General features: G+C 44.4%; 1 protein-coding gene across 1 annotated transcript in view; it reads left to right on the forward strand.

The window, feature by feature from the left end:
• Positions 1-16,555, forward strand: part of LOC139324754 (myosin-6) — a 76,174-nt gene that overhangs the window by 20,345 nt on the left and 39,274 nt on the right. Inside the window, exons 10-17 of the mRNA XM_070954495.1 lie at positions 1,607-1,705; positions 4,678-4,781; positions 4,881-5,019; positions 6,073-6,191; positions 10,875-11,024; positions 11,140-11,310; positions 13,284-13,593; positions 15,393-15,466. Coding sequence (XP_070810596.1) covers positions 1,607-1,705; positions 4,678-4,781; positions 4,881-5,019; positions 6,073-6,191; positions 10,875-11,024; positions 11,140-11,310; positions 13,284-13,593; positions 15,393-15,466 — 1,166 coding nt within the window. The remainder of the gene's footprint in view (positions 1-1,606; positions 1,706-4,677; positions 4,782-4,880; positions 5,020-6,072; positions 6,192-10,874; positions 11,025-11,139; positions 11,311-13,283; positions 13,594-15,392; positions 15,467-16,555) is intronic.

Genomic DNA, 16,555 nt, shown 5'->3' on the forward strand with positions numbered 1-16,555 from the left:
TATTTCTTTTTCTATTTCTACTTCTATTATTTCTACTTCTATTATTTCTATTTCTATTATTTCTATTTCTATTATTTCTATTTCTTTTTATTTTCCTATTTCTTTTTCTATTTCTATTTCTACTTCTATTATTTCTATTTCTATTATTTCTATCTATTATTTCTATTTCTTTTTCTATTTCTATTTCTTTTTCTATTTCTTTTTCTATTTCTACTTCTATTATTTCTATTTCTATTTCTATTCCTTTTTCTATTTTTTTTCTATTTCTTTTTCTACTTCTATTATTTCTATTTCTATTATTTCTACTTCTATTATTTCTATTTCTTTTTCTATTTCTATTTCTTTTTATTTTTCTATTTCTATTTCTATTTCTACTTCTATTATTTCTACTTCTATTATTTCTTTTTATTTTTCTATTTCTATTTCTACTATTATTTCTATTTCTTTTTCTCTTTCTATTTCTACTTCTTTTATTTCTACTTCTATTATTTCTATTTCTTTTTATTTTTCTATTTCTTTTTCTATTTCTATTTCTACTTCTATTATTTCTACTTCTATTATTTCTATTTCTATTACTTCTATTTCTATTATTTCTATTTCTTTTTATTTTCCTATTTCTTTTTCTATTTCTATTTCTACTTCTATTATTTCTACTTCTATTATTTCTATTTCTATTTCTTTTTCTATTTCAACTTCTATTATTTCTATTTCTTTTTCTATTTCTTTTTCTATTTCTATTTCTACTTCTATTATTTCTATTTCTATTATTTCTACTTCTATTATTTCTATTTCTTTTTCTATTTCTACTTCTATTATTTCTATTTCTATTATTTCTACTTCTATTATTTCTATTTCTATTTCTTTTTCTACTTCTATTATTTCTATTTCTATTTCTATGCTATGCTTCTTCAGCTCTGAAACTAAATCCTTATCTCCCAGCACCATCCAGTCAGAGCTGAAGAAGCATCTTGGATGAGAAGGGAAACGTCTTCAAAGAAAAACCCAGAAAGTCCAGTTGCCTCTTGAAAAAGAAAAAAAGCAAGGACCTTGCGGACATTTTCGGTCTAGCTGAGCAAAACCGATGTATACACTAGAAAACAGAAAGATTCAGAAGAAGCAAAAAGACAGCAAAGAAAATGGATGGATGAGGTCAGCTAGGTGACCGGAAGGGCGATAAATAATTCCCAGAGACGATTAAGATGAGGAGCACCAGCTAGCAGGAATCACCTTGAACTCAATAAAACCCTAATTAATTGCTCATCCGTCCATCTTTCCATCCAACCTTTCGCTTCCCTCTCCGAATTTTTCATCCATCGGTTGGGCGATTCTGTTGACAGATGTTTTTTTAAAAAAATAATAAATGGAACCACTTCTTTGTATCTGATTCCAATCTCATTTGTCTTTGGGGGGGGTTTCCTCCTCCTCCTCCTCCTCCTCCTCCTCCTCCTCCTCCTCCTCCTCCTCCTCCTCCTCCTCCTCCTCCTCCTCCTCCTCCTCCTTCTTCTTCTTCTTCTTCTTCTTCTTCTTCTTCTTCTTCTTCTTCTTCTCCTCATGTTTACATAGCCTCTGTTATATTTCTCTTTTCTCTCTCCTTTTTTTTAAATAGATCTCTTAGAGAAGTCTCGGGTGATTTTTCAGCTGAAATCTGAGAGAAATTATCACATCTTCTATCAGATCTTGTCCAACAAGAAGCCAGAACTTCTCGGCAAGTTTTATATGGGTTTTTTGGGGGGGAATAGAAAGAGGGTGTATACAGATTTACAAACATCCGTTTAATCAGGGGTGGGATTCAGCCGGTTCGGATCAGTTCGGGCGAGCCGGATGCTAATTTTACATCCGGTTCGTCAAACTGGTAGTTGCAAGGATTGGCTGGCTCCGCCCACCCTGCCCTGCCCCTCCCCTCCCAGGAGTCTCCACGCTGCCCGTTTTGGATGCCAGGTAAGTGCAGGGCCTGCACAGAGGCTCCCAGAGCCTTCCGGGCCTTCCGGAAGTTCAGAAACGGGCCCATTTCTAGCCTCCGGAGAGACTCCAGAGCCTAGGGGAGGCCGTTTTCACCCTCCCGGAGGCTCAAAAAAACCCTCCAGAACTTGGGGAGGGTGAAAAGACCCCCCCCCCCATGGTGGAGGCCAAGTAGGCCATACCTACCATGGCCACGCCCACCCAGCAACCAGGCAGAGAACCGGTTGCTACGATTCCCACCGCTGCGTTTAGTGACTGTTCAAAAGTTACAACGGTCCTGAAGAAAGGGACTCAGGATCATTTTCCACACTTACGAATGTTGCGGCGTTCCCGATGGCCGCGGGATTAAAATTTGGCTGCTTGGCAACTGACTCCTATTTATGACGGTTACAGTAGCATCCCTGGGGTGACGTGATCCCCTTTTTGCGACCTTCAGACGAGCAAAGTCAACGGGGGGGAAATCACCAATTCACACTTAACAACCGTGTGGCTAACTTAACAGCTGCAGTTTGTTATCAACCACGGCAAGGAAGGCCGTAAAAGAAGGGGCAAAATTGTGACTTCACAATTTTCTCATTTAGCGACATAGGTTTTGGGCTCAAAATTGTGGTTGTAAGCCGAAGACGATCCTCTATGTTCAATTCCCATTGGGTAGAGCCAGAACCAGACATGAAGAAGATTTGGGGAGCACCACATCTATGGAGGGGGGCCCAAGAAGCCCAGCACCCTTCATTTTGGCATTCCAGGATCTTATATTACCAGAATGGGGCCTATGTTACGATCCAGAGCAGTGGTGGTATTCAGCCGGTTATATCCGGTTTGGGAAAACCGGTAGCAGCGGGGCGGGAGGCTCTGTCTACTCCCACCCCCCCCCCGGACATCATCACGTCCCATTTTTGACGCTCTGTGCATGCGCGAAAGGCCCCACACGCGCTCACATTTGCGAACCGATAGCAAAAGTAAGTGAATACCACCCCTGATCCAGAGGCACTCTGGGAAAATTAAAATGGCTGCATCTACTGGATCATCTCTTCTTCATGTTGTTTCTTCTTCTCCTTGTTTAACGACTAAGCATAAAAATATAGGCTATTTTAAAAAGAGCCTGCATTAAGCTTGGTCCTACCGCATTGCTGTGCTGATTCTGGTCCTGCCAATGAGTAAATCCGTTTGAAACAGATGTACTCCATGCATTTTGGTTTCGTTCTACGGAGAGGTCCTTGGTTTGTGACAGCAATTAAGACCGGAGTAAGTAAGTAAGTCGCTAGGGAAACGCAGTCATAAAATGGGGCATTACGCGTGACTGTGCTGCTTAGTGACAGCAGTCCCAGTTCCTATCGTTAAGCGAAGCTTCATAAATAAAGCAAGGACCGTATTCGACTTCCTGCTGGCTTTCCCATTGACTTGGCTTGTGGCAAGCCAGCAGGGAATGGAGGAAATTGTAATCGCACGATCGCGAGGACACTGCAAATGGTTGGAACTCCAAGGACCGGTTGTAACTTCCACTCGTTCAGTGCCATCCTAAGTTTGAACAGTCGTTGAATGAGTGGACATTAAACAAGGACCAGTTGTATATTTGTTTGATAGCTATGGTTGTGTTTAATTATTCGGATTGGGTCTACGCCAAGGGTGCGCAAGTTTGGCAATTTAAAAACCTATGGACTTCAAACTCCCAGAATTCCCCAGCCCAGAATTTGTCTGCAATTTACAACCTTTCGTTTAGTGACCGTGCAAAGTGACAACAGTACTGAAAAAGGTGACTGATGACCGTTTTCACAGTTACGACCTTTACTGCGTCCCCAGAACAGTGTGATCCAAATTCAGCTGTTTGGCAACTGGTTTGTATTTATGACTGTTGGTGTGTCCCAAGGTCGTGTGATCACATTTTGGGGACCTTCTGACAAGCTGTTGTGGCCCGTCAGCGTCCTGTGCAGATTGTAGCTGATTCCGACAACAAGGAGGCTGGTGTAGTGCTCCGTCAGTGGCCTGTACAGCTGGCGCTCAAGTCGGACAGTGAGGAGGCTGGAGAAGATGTGGTGCCAGAGGCAGGGATTCAGCCAGGGCCTTCAGAACCTCCAGAAGCTCCTTTAAGTGAAGAGGACGAAGAGGAGGAGCCTCTTCTCAATGCACGGGCGCGCAGAGCTGCCAAAAGGCAGGATAGCTCCTCAGGAGGAGATCTCCTCGAGAGTAAGGCTTGGGGCTAATTGGCCACTCCCTTAGCCTATTTAAGGAGGAATGCCACTTGCAGCAAGCTGTAGGGAACAACTTTAGTTCAATCTCCTTCGCGTCTGGATTCTCTGCAAAATTGCTTCTGGGCTTTCTGCCAACTCTAGTAAGACTGTGATTACCTTATCTTAGAATTCTGGTAGGCTGTTAAGACAGTTTATTAACAGCCTTTGGTTGATAAAGACTAAGTTATTTGAGTAAAATAAGCTTTGTATAGAGTTTGTGTGTGCTGCGTTCTTTGGGGTCCGTAGCTGGGGCAGAACACAAGCAAAGTCCATGGGGAAACCAGATGTACCTAACAACCTTGTGGCTAACTTAACAACAGCAGTGATTCACTTAACAATGGCAGCAAAAAAAGTTGTAAAATTCACTTAACAAATGTCTCACTTAACAACAGAAATTTTGACCTCCGTTGTGGTCGTAAGTCGAGGATTGCCTGTATTATGAATAAACTCATCTCATAACTTTATTTTTCCACCCATCCTCTCCTAACAGATCTTCTGTTGGTCACCAACAACCCTTACGACTACCACTACATCTCCCAAGGAGAAGTAACGGTGGCCTCCATTGATGACTCTGAAGAGCTAATGGCTACCGATGTAAGTGACTTTCGGTTGAGGCTAATCAACCTTTCAGGAATGGGTAGCAAGCTGTTCAACCAACGTCTCTTTCTACTCACCCACCTCTTTTCCACTCAGAGTGCCTTTGACGTCCTGGGCTTCACCCCTGAGGAAAAAGTGGGTGTCTACAAGCTGACGGGCGCCATCATGCATTACGGGAACATGAAGTTCAAGCAGAAGCAGCGTGAAGAACAGGCTGAGACTGATGGGACTGAAGGTGAATGTTGGAATTCATTGTTGGGATGTATTTCTATGCAACAACTACATTAGTATTCAACCAGTAGATGGCAGTGTTTACAAGCTTGGATCTGTGGTATATCCTCTATGCTCTTTTGTTCTAAGTAAAGTTTCCCGTTTCCTGTTACAGTTAAACAGTTAAGCAGTAAAGCACATGGTGACTGTTCTTTTTGTTTGCTCTGTAGTGCTATATATAAACATCATATCTGCAGAACTCCATTGGTAGTTGGGAATTTCAGGGGTAGAGGGAAACATTTTTGGAGGAAGACAGATAGAGACGGTCTCCTCTGACTGTCTTGGAAGAAGAAGATTTCTATGGAAGGAACAGAAACATCAGAAGAGGAATATATCACATGGTTGGGAACCTGTTGTGACCTAGGCTTCCTGAGTCATTAAAACACACAAGTAGTCCCAAAAACCTCTTTTATTGCAACAGCTGTGAATTACGTTCATTCACAGCTGAGTCCCAATTAGTTGTAAAAAGTCCTTCAGGAGAAGTCCTTCGGGATAATCACCAATCTTTATCTCCCTTGACACTCTGCCAAAGATCTACTTGGCAAAGCCACACGGAGTCCAGAATCAAACAGAGATGCCGACTGGGAACAGAATTAACAACGTTGCTTTCCTGCAAAGGGCTCACGTGCCTTTGCTCCTCTTTTAAGCCTTATGGGAGGGGCCAATCATCTCCAGGCCTTACTCCTGAGTTGTCCCTTTTGTTTTAACTGTTCGTGCCTTCTGGCAGCTCTGCGCATGCGCGCACTAGGAACAGGCTCCTCTTGTTCCTCTGCCTCTCTGCTGTCTGACTCTGGAGGCTCTGGAGTCTGCACATCACTCCCAGAGGGCCCTGGGCCCATTTCTGCCTCCAACGCAGAGCCCTCATCCGAGCCTTCCCCAGACTCCAGGACTATCCCATGGTCCTCCCCAGCCTCCTCACTGTCCAACTCCGCTGCCAGTTCCGCAGGCTGCTGGCGGACCACAACAGAACCTTTCTGTTCCCGTGAAATTTGCTGGAACCGTTTCTTTCATTCTCCAGACGCAGATAAATCCGCCTACTTGATGGGTCTCAACTCGGCCGACTTGGTCAAGGGGCTGTGTCACCCCCGAGTGAAGGTTGGCAATGAATATGTCACCAAAGGGCAAAATGTCCAACAGGTAAGGATGCTTCCTTCTCCTAGACTCAGTCAGAGTTGTCCAACAGAGAAGAAGTCCTTGGACTTGACCAAGCTTATCCCACGGCTGCCCCAATGGAGAAAACAGCATCTGTTGAACTTCCGCCTGGCCATTCTTAAAAGGGCGCATTTCCTCAGTACAAAAGAGGGGCACTGGGGAGAATTTAGTACAGGGGGTCCTTCGACTTACGACCGCAATTGAGGCCAAATTTTCTGTTCTTAAGTGAGACGTGTTTTGCCCCATTTTATGCCTTTTCTTGCCACAGTTGTTAAGGGAATCACTGCCGTCGTTAATCGAATAACACGGTCGTTAAGTGAATCTGGCTTCCCCGTTGACTTTGCTTATCAGAAGGTCGCAAAAGGGGATCTCGTGACCCCCCCAGACCATCATAAAGATGAACCAGTTCCCAAGCATCTGAGTTTTAATCACAGGAGCAGGGGGGGTGCTGCAAAGGTCGTCCCTATGAAAAACGGTCATAAGTCCTATTTTTCAGTGCTCTTGGAACTTCAAACGGTCGCTAAACAAACTGTTGTAAGTTGAGGACTACCTGTATTGGAAGATGCTGTCAAAGCCCCTGAGGGCAGGACAAGAAGCAACGGGTGGAAACTAATCAAGGAGAGAAGCCTAACTAAGGAGAAATTTCCTGACAGTGAAAACAATTAACCAGTGGAACAACTTGCCACCAGAAGTTGTGAATGCTCCAACACTGGAAGTTTTTAAGAAGAGATTGGATAACCATTTGTCTGAAATGGTGTAGGGTTTCCTGCCTAAGCAGGGGGTTGGACTAGAAGACCTCCAAGGTCCCTTCTGACTCTGTTATTCTATTCTATTCTATTCTATTCTATTCTATTCTATTCTATTCTATTCTATTCTATTCTATTCCATTCCATTCCATTCCATTCCATTCCATTCCATATTTTCTATTCTATTCGATTCTATTCCATTCCATTCCATTCCATATTTTCTATTCTATTCTATTCTATTCTATTCTATTCTATTCTATTCTATTCTATTCTATTCCATTCCATTCCATTCCATTCCATTCCATTCCATTCCATTCCATTCCATATTTTCTATTCTATTCTATTCTATTCTATTCTATTCTATTCTATTCTATTCTATTCTATTCTATTCTATTCCATTCCATTCCATTCCATTCCATATTTTCTATTCGATTCCATTCCATTCCATTCCACTCCATTCCATATATTCTATTCTGTTCTGTTCTGTTCTGTTCTGTTCCGTTCCGTTCCGTTCCGTTCCGTTCCACTCCACTGCACTCCACTCCATTCCTGTAACCTATTTTATTCTGTAACCTGTCCTATCCTATCCTATCCTATCCTATCCTATCCTATCCTATCCTTCATTCTTCTCTTTTCTCCTCTTCCTCTTCCTCTTCCTATTTCTATTTACTCTAGTCACCCCTAGTCCTTCTTTTCATTAAACTAGACCTATCCAATTCCTGCCACTGTTCATCATATGTTTTAGCCTCCAGTCCCCTAATCATCTTCGTTGCTCTTCTCTGCACTCTTTCTAGAGTCTCCACATCTTTTTTTTTTAATATCGTGGTGACCAAAACTGTATGCAGGATTCCCAAAGGATACTCTTGCCAAGGCCTTATAATTTTTCCTTTCACTTTGGAATGACGGGCTCAGCAGAAGGCCTGAAGCTGGGGGTTTTGGGGGGTGGGGAGCCAGGCTCATCAAACACCTGTCCCACCAACGGCCTTCAAGCTATGTCCGCGACAGCTGGAACCGAAAACACAAAGCAAGCCACAAATACACAACAGCTTTCCAATCCTGGCTGATAGCTTTATCTCCTTCTTCTAAGGCCGTGATGGCTCAGCTCTGTGGGCCACTGCAGATTTTTGGGCCTTCTGGGCCCATGGAAGTCGGGAAACAGGCGGTTTCCAGCCTCCGGAGGGCTTTTGGGGGGGGTGAGGGATGGGGAAGACCGTTTCCGCTCTTTCCAGACTCGTAGAAAGGCTCTGGTGCCTGGGGAGGGTGAAAAACGAGCCTTCCGGTCCCACCGGAAGTCAGCAGTGATTCCCTTAACAACAACTCCTCTGGCAAGAAAAATCCTCCGCCGGGGCAAAACCTCACTGAACCGCTATCTCGCTTAGCAACGGGAAATTTTGGGGTCCATTGTGGTCGTAAGTGGAGGACTACCTCTATTGTTAAACAATTTTGCAAAGCGGTGCAATTTTTAAAAAAAAAAAAAAAAAAGTTAGCCTCGATTTCATGATTCCTTTTTTTCTTTAGTAATTTTTTTTTTTAAGACAAACAAACATTTAATACATCAATCCTCCCTTCCCTGTGACATCTCGGTGTTATCTTCTAGGCTTCTTCTCCATCTTCCACAAGTTTCTTCTATCGTCATATTCATCCAAACCCTTCGAACATTTCATTTCTAAATCAATATTATAATCATCATTTGTACACAATTGTAGTATCAGTCATTTATATCTCTTTTCCAACCAACTATAAAAAATAATTCCATGTTTTGAAGTATTCTGATTCCTCCTTATCTTTAATCGTCAAAGTTAATCTATTCATTTCTGCATGTCTAAATTTTTTTTTTATTACTTCTTCTTCCAAAGGTATTTTCTCTGATCTCCAATTTTGAGCATACACAATTCTTGCAGCTGTTATTACATGTATAATCAAATATACATTTTCCTTACTAATTTTTTTCTGGAAAGATACCCAGTAAGAACAACTCTGATTTAAATTCAATACGTTGTTGTATCATTTCTTCCAGCCAGATTTTAATCTTGTACCAGTAATTTTTTGCTTCGGGACAAGTCCACTACATATGGTAATAAGATCCTGGTGTTTGATGACATTTCCAGAAGTTAGCTGATTTATCTTTAAACATTTTTGCTAACGTCTGTCTTTTTATTTATTTATTTATATCCCATCTTAAAATCCAGATAGATTTTATTGTTGCGCTGCAGGGGTTTAGATCGAAGTATCAATCAATGGAGGGATGCTTGCAGGATTAGGAGAAGTTTGCTATTCTTAAACCCTGATTATTGGCTTTAGGGAGGCGACGGTCCGACTGCGGCGGAGTTAAACCAACATTGGTTTGAGCCGATCTGGCTCTCGTGTTCTTTCAGAAGATTAAAAAAGGGATCGAAATGCCAGAGGGATTTCTAAATCGGGCCCATTTGAGGACTGGAAAGGGCTTTTAAGAGAAATGGGGGTAGCCTTTTTTTCCGTGTCCCACAATGCTCTGGCAGAGCAGAATCCTGTGGCATTGTGGGAAATTAGGAGTTGGGAGGGGTCCTGGGTGCTCTCTGAGCTTGGCTGTTGTTCGCAGATGTTTTATTACCCATTGAAATTACCCATTGAGTAATGAAATGTCTGCAAAAAAAAAAAAAATCAAACTCAGAAAGTACCGAGGACCCCACAGCCCTCCTCCTCCTCCTCCCACACTCCCTTCTAGCACTGATGATGTTCCCTAGCTGGGTCACAAAATGTCTGCAGGAAAACAACCAAGCTCAGAGAGTACCAAGAACTCCTCATTTCAAACCCGATTTCTGGAACAAACCAAGATAGGTAGTTTCACATCAAACTCCTAGCCATGAGCTAACAGGATGTCTAGATTCGCATGTTTGGGCTAAGCCAGAAACAAACCATGATCAAATTAAGAGTCATGTGTGAACCGATGAGCTTTCAGCTTAGCTATAGAGCAGGAAAACTCCTCAGCTCCAGAGTGGATTAGATTTTTTTTTTTACATTAGATTTTGTTAATCCCACTTTTATTAATATTTTATATGTAACTCAAGGTGGTGAATATACTTAACACACCTTCCTCCTTCTATTTTCCCCACAACAACAACAATCCTCTGAGGTGGGCTGGGCTAAGAGAGAGTGACTTGTCCAAAGTCGCCTAGCCAGCTAGTCATAGCTAAGGCGGGACTAGAACTCACCATCTCCTGGTGATGGGCAGAAAAATCAATCAGCCTGCTTTCATTCTGAAGGCGGGATTAGAACTCACTGTCTCCTGGTGATCGGCCCAAGGTCACCCAACCAGCTTTCATGTTCTATGGTGGAACTAGAATTCCCAGATTGGCTCAAGCTCACCCAGCTGACTTTCATGCCCAACACGGCGCTAGAAGTCACTGACCTCTGGTGATTGGCCCCAAGTCACCCAATCAGCTTTCTGTTCTGTCCCCGTCCCACACACGCACCCCCCCAGACGGCCCGGAGTTAATAAGCCACATGACAAAGTCTCTGAAGATAAAGCTGTCAGCAACCCAGTGGCTAGCTGCCAATTACTCCCTAGTCATCCCTTTTGCTTTAGCTGCTCTTGCCTTCTGACAGCTCTGCGCATGCGTGCACTAGGAACAGGCTCCTCCTGTTCCTCTCCCTCTCTGCTTTCTGACTCTGGGAGCTCCGGAGTCCACGCATTACTCCCAAATGACGCTGGCCCCATCTCTGCCTCCGACGCAGAGCCCTCATCCGGGCCTTCCTCAGACTCCAAGACTGGCCCCTGTTCCTCCCCAGCCTCCTCACTGTCTGACTCCTCTGCCAGCTCCGTGGGCTGCTGGAGGACCACAGCAAGCAGGGGGTTGGGCTAGAAGACGTCCAAGGTTCCTTTCCCACTCTATTATTTTGCTTCGCTATGCAAATCCATGATCTCTCCTGTCCACCCATCCAGGTGTATTATTCCATCGGGGCCCTGGCCAAGTCCGTGTATGAGAAAATGTTCCACTGGATGGTGGTTAGAATCAACAACACTTTGGAGACCAAGCAGCCTCGGCAGTATTTCATCGGCGTGTTGGACATAGCAGGATTTGAGATCTTTGACGTAAGTCTGTCACAACGGGGCCTACAGGGAGCAGCGTGTGACCCGCGTGACTCACATTGGTGGGTTGACTTTGGGTGGTCCATAATTTTGTTTTCCCCCCATTCCCCGCTCCCAGTTCAACAGCTTTGAGCAGCTCTGCATCAACTTCACCAACGAGAAGCTGCAGCAGTTCTTCAACCATCACATGTTCGTGCTGGAACAAGAGGAGTACAAGAAGGAGGGCATCGAATGGGTCTTCATTGACTTCGGCATGGACCTCCAAGCCTGCATTGACCTCATTGAGAAGGTACCTCGCTCTTCTCCAGGCACTGTTTTAGCCTCCAGCCTACTAATCATCTTTGTTGCTCTTCTCTGCGCTCTCCATAGCATATAAGGAGAACCACTACAAGATGTGGTACAGATGGTATCTAGCCCCTGCAAGATTAGCGAGGATGTATGCAAATCTTGATCCAACGTATTGGAAATGCAAGCAAGCACAGGGAACCTTCTTTCATGTCTGGTGGCTTTGCCCAAAAACTAAGAAATATTGGATAAAAATAAAAATTTGGATTTCAGAAATAATTGCGGAGGATATTGAGTTAGAACCAGAATTTTTTTTGTTAGGAATGCTCAAACAAAACATTAGAAAGGAAAAAAAGTACCTAATATTACATATAATTACGGCAGCTAGATATGCCCTAGCACAAGTTTGGAAAACAGATCAATTGCCAACGGAGCAGCAAATAATTCAAAAAATTTACACATGTGCAGAAATAGATTAACGTTGAAATTGAAAGATAAGGAAGACTCTCAGTATTTTAAGATATGGGACAGCTGGTACGAGTCGATAAACCAATGGAAAAGAAGGTAAAGTCAAAATTTAGTAAGAAATTAAAAGTAATAATTATACACCGTCATTAAGGGGGAGAAAAAGGGAAAATAAGTTTTTGTATATATGTGTACTTCTATACATTATATATACTTTATTTGTTGTTTGTTGATATTGTTGACTGTATTTTAAGGTTGTGAATGTTTTATACAATTTTATTTTTTTAAAATCTAATAAAGTTTGTTTTTAAAACGAAAAAAAAAAAAAAGAAGGTAAGCTGGGAGAATGGGGAAACCTATCATTGGTTCTCCGAAACGTATCTCAGATGAGCTTCTCTGAACAACAGTTGGGTTATTTGGCGGACACAACCAGGGGTGGGATTCAGCCGGTTTGGACTGGCTAATTTTTCATCTGATTCACCGAATTCGTAGTTGCAAGGACTGTCTGGCCCCTCCCACCCCGCCCCTCCCAGGAGTCTCCACATGGCCCATTTTGGATGCCAGGTAAGTGCAGGGCCTGCGCGGACGCTCTGGGAGGGCAAAAAACGGGCCTCCTGGAAGTTCTGGAAATCTGGAAACGGGTCCGTTTCTGGCCTCTGGAGTCCGGGGCAGGCCGTTTTCACCTTTCCAGAGGCTCAAGGAAAGCCTCCGGAGCCTGGGGAGGGCAAAAAACGGGCCCCCCAGAAGGTCCAGAAATCCGGAAACAGGCCCATTTCCAGCCTCCGGAGTCTGGGGCAGGTGGTTTTCGCCCTCCCGGAGGCTCAAGGAAAGGCTCCAGAGCTTGAGGAGGGCGAAAATGCCCCCTCCCCCTGCTGTGGTGCAGGAGGCCGAGTAGGCCACGCCCACCATGGCCACGCCCACCCAGCAACCAGGCAGAGAACCAGTTGCTAAAATTTTTGAATCCCACCCCTGGACACAACCCCTCGATAACTTGAGGGCGGAAAAAAAGAGGTTCCAGATTCTAGGACGATCCGATTCTTCTAACGGAATAATAGAGTTGGAAGGGATTTTGGAGGTCTTCTAGTCCAATCCCCTTCTCCAGCAGGAGACCCCATACCCTATCCCATTTCGGACAAATGGTTGTCCAATCTCTTCTTTAAAAACCTCCAGTCAGCAATTTAATAACAGATTCGCCCGAACCGGCTGAATCCCAAACATTGGTTTGTCCCAAAGATGCTTTTTTTTTTTTTTTTTTTCCAAGAGGCAACTGGACTTTCTGGATTTTCTTTGAAGACTTTTCGTTTTTCATCCAAGAAGCTTGAAGAGCTGAAGAAGCTTCTTGGATGAGAAGCGAAATGTCTTCGAAAGAAAAACCAGAAAGCCCAATTGAAAAATAAAAGCTCCTTTGAGGACATCCTGTAGAAAAGTTGCTTAGACTTCCGGGAAGGTTAATTTTTTTCCATCTTTTCTATCCTCATGGTTGTCTCTTTCCTCTCCATCTTTTGGGGCCAGCCTCTGGGCATCATGTCCATCCTGGAAGAAGAATGCATGTTCCCCAAAGCCAGCGACATGACCTTCAAGGCCAAACTCTATGATAACCACCTGGGCAAGTCCTCCAACTTCGGCAAAGCCCGGAACACTAAGGGGAAACCGGAGGCGCATTTTGCCCTGGTCCACTACGCTGGCACCGTGGACTACAACATCAACGGGTGGTTGGAGAAGAACAAGGACCCTCTCAACGAGACCGTGGTGGGCCTCTTCCAGAAGTCGGCCCTGAAGCTCCTGGCCACGCTCTTCTCCAGCTACGCTGGCAGCGAAGTGGGTGAGTGTCAGTGCTTCAACGCTGGCATAGAGAGCAGAGGAGAGAGAGAGATAAGCTCTGAACTTTTGCCTGCTAAATCCCTTTGAAGCCCGGTCGTTGTGGAAATGAGGAGGGGGGAGACATTCCTGGGAAATGACGAGACAAGAAGTCCGAAGAATGACTTGGAAGATAGCCAATGAGAAGCAGAGATTTGGGGATCGGAAAGGGAGGGATTGGGGGGCAAAAGGTCAGTCTTGACCGCATCAAGTCATGATCCGGTGGCTGTGCTCAATTAAAGAAAAGATTTCCTTAAAGATTGGCAGTTTGGAAATTCATTTATTTTGAGATAGCATCGAAGTCTGACAGTGAGATTGGGGAGGGAAAGAGGAAAGAGAGAATTTTGTCATTGACTGGCTTGAAACTTCTGCTTCTCCAGAGGTGGTCTTGACCTGGAGATGCTCCAAAAACGAACATCTGATGACCTCTTGGAGATTTGATGCCTCTCAGGAATTATTGGGTGATGGGGATTCAGGGTTAATGAAGGTGGCTCTTTGCTCACCAGCTTCCAATGTTGAGGTCCAATGGGCCTTATTTTCTGCTGTTGAGGGCCCTCACCATCCTGGGAATGTCCTGGAGAAGGCGAAAGGGACAATTGGAAGAGACACAAACCAGAACGTGGTGGAATCTAATTTAGAAAGCTATAAATCAGGGATGACGAAGGAAGGGAAGGAAAAGGAAAAGGGAAAGGAAAGGAAAGGAAAGGAAAGGAAAGGAAAGGAAAGGAAAGGAAAGGAAAGGAAAGGAAAGGAAAGGAAAGGAAAGGAAAGGAAGATAGAAAAAGGGAAGGGAAGAAGGGAAGGGAAGGAAAGGGAAGGAAAGGAAGAAAGAAAAAGGAAAGGAAAGAGAAAAAGGAAAGGAAAGAGAAAAAGGAAAGGAAGAAAAAAGAAGGAAAGGAAAGAGAAAAAGGAAAGGAAGAAAGGAAAAGGAAAAGAAAAGAAAGGAAGATAGAAAAGGGAAAGGAAGATAGAAAAAGGAAAGGAAGACAGAAAAAGGAAAGGGAAGGAAAGGAAGATAGAAAGGAAAGAAGAGGAAAGGAAGATGGAAAAAAGGAAAGAGATAGAAAAAGGGAAAGGAAGGAGAAAAGAAAGGAAGATAGAAAAAGGGAAGGGAAGGGAAGAAGGGAAGGGAAGGTAAATAGAAGAAGGAAAGGAAAGATAGAAAAAGGAAAGGAAGAAAGGAAAAGGAAAGGAAGATAGAAAAAGGAAAAGAAAAGAAAGGAAGATAGAAAAAGGAAAGAAAGACAGAAAAAGGAAAGGGAAGGAAAGGAAAGGAAGATAGAAAGGAAAGAAGAGGAAAGGAAGATGGAAAAAAGGAAAGAAAGATAGAAAAAGGGAAGGGAAGGGAAGGAGAAAAGAAAGGAAGATAGAAGAAGGAAAGGGAAGGGAAGAAGGGAAAGAAAGGAAAGGTAGATAGAAGAAGGAAAGGAAAGATAGAAAAAGGAAAGGAAGAAAGGAAAAGGAAAGGAAGATAGAAAAAAGGAAAAGAAAGGAAGGTAGAAAAAAGAAATGAAAGGGAAGGGAAGGAAGACAGAAAAAGGAAAGAAGAGGAAAGGAAGATAGAAAAAAGGAAAAGAAAGGGAGATAGAAAAAGGAAAGAGGAGGAAAGGAAAGGATCATAAGGGTGAGGACTAGTTTGTAAGTTGGCTGCCCTAACTTTGGTCGCTAAACAAATCGTGGTAAGTCGAGGACTCCCTGCGCTTGGGCAGATGAGAGAGAGTCCTGCGACGGCCTCCTTCCGTCAACCTTCTCTTGTTCCCTCAGGCGGAGAAGGCGGGAAGGGCAAAGGATCCAAGAAAAAAGGCTCCTCCTTCCAGACGGTCTCAGCGCTTCACCGGGTACGAGACGGGAACCCCCGGGGGAAAGGAAAAATGGGTTCTAGGTCGCCTACGAGGGGGAGCCGTGGGGAAACTGTGGGGCTGGGGGCAATCCTGGCAGTTGGGGAGAACCCAGAAGCTTGGAGGTCACTCCCAGAAGTCCATCATCTCCTTTCTGAGGAACGCAGGACCTCCCAGGGGGCAGAGGGCCAGGGCTCCGGAGCGGACTAGAACCCACAGCTGGAATTTGGGGACATTGTTGTGTCGCAGTGTTGTCCGAACTTGGCGTGCTGACTGGGGAATTCTGGGAGTTGAGGGCCACACAGCTTCTTGGCCAAATGTTGGTTTCTACGTTAACTGGGGTTTGCAAGGAGAAACATAATGAAGATTTCTCTCTGTCTCTGTCCCTGTCCTTCTTCTCCTCCTCCTCTCTCCTTCCTTCCTTCCTTCCTTCCTCCCATCTTCTTTCCCTCCATCCATCTCTCCTCTCTCCTTCCTTTGTCCCTCCCTCCTTCCATTTCTCGTCTCCCTTCCTTCCTTCCCTCTCCTCTCCTCTCCTCTCACTCACTCTTTCCTCTTCTCCTTTCTCCTTTCTCCTTCCCTCCTCTTCTCCATCTCTCCTCTTTCCTTCCTTTTCCTTCCTTCTCCTTCCTTCTTTCCTTCTCTTTCTCCTCTTTTCCTCTCTCCTTCCTCCTTCCCTCTTCCCTCTCCTTCTCTCTTCTTCCTTCTGTCCTTCCACCTACCCACCCACCTTCCTCCATCTCCTCTTTCTCTCTCCTTCCTTCCTTCCTTCCCTCCTTCCCTCCTCTCATCTCCTCTCCCTCCCTGTTTCTTCTCTCTCTCCTCTTCTCTCCTTCCCTCCCTCCTCCCTCCCTTCCTCCCACAATCCCTTCCTTCCTCCTCTCATCTCCTCTCCCTCTGTTCTTTCTCTCTCTCCTCTTCTCTCCTTCCCTCCCTCCCTCAATCTCTCCCTTCCTTCCTTCCTTCCTCCTTCCTTCCTTCTCTCTCTCCTCTCTCCTTCCCTCCTTCCTCCCTCCTTCTCTCCTCTCTTGCCTCCCTCCCTCTGTGTCTCCTCCTCTCTTTCCTTTCCTCCTTCCTTCCTCTCTCCCT

The sequence above is a fragment of the Pituophis catenifer genome, unplaced genomic scaffold, assembly GCF_029215685.1.
Source record: "Pituophis catenifer annectens isolate HBS135680 unplaced genomic scaffold, rPitCat1.0.hap2 SCAF_15, whole genome shotgun sequence".
Classification (NCBI taxonomy): domain Eukaryota; kingdom Metazoa; phylum Chordata; class Lepidosauria; order Squamata; family Colubridae; genus Pituophis; species Pituophis catenifer.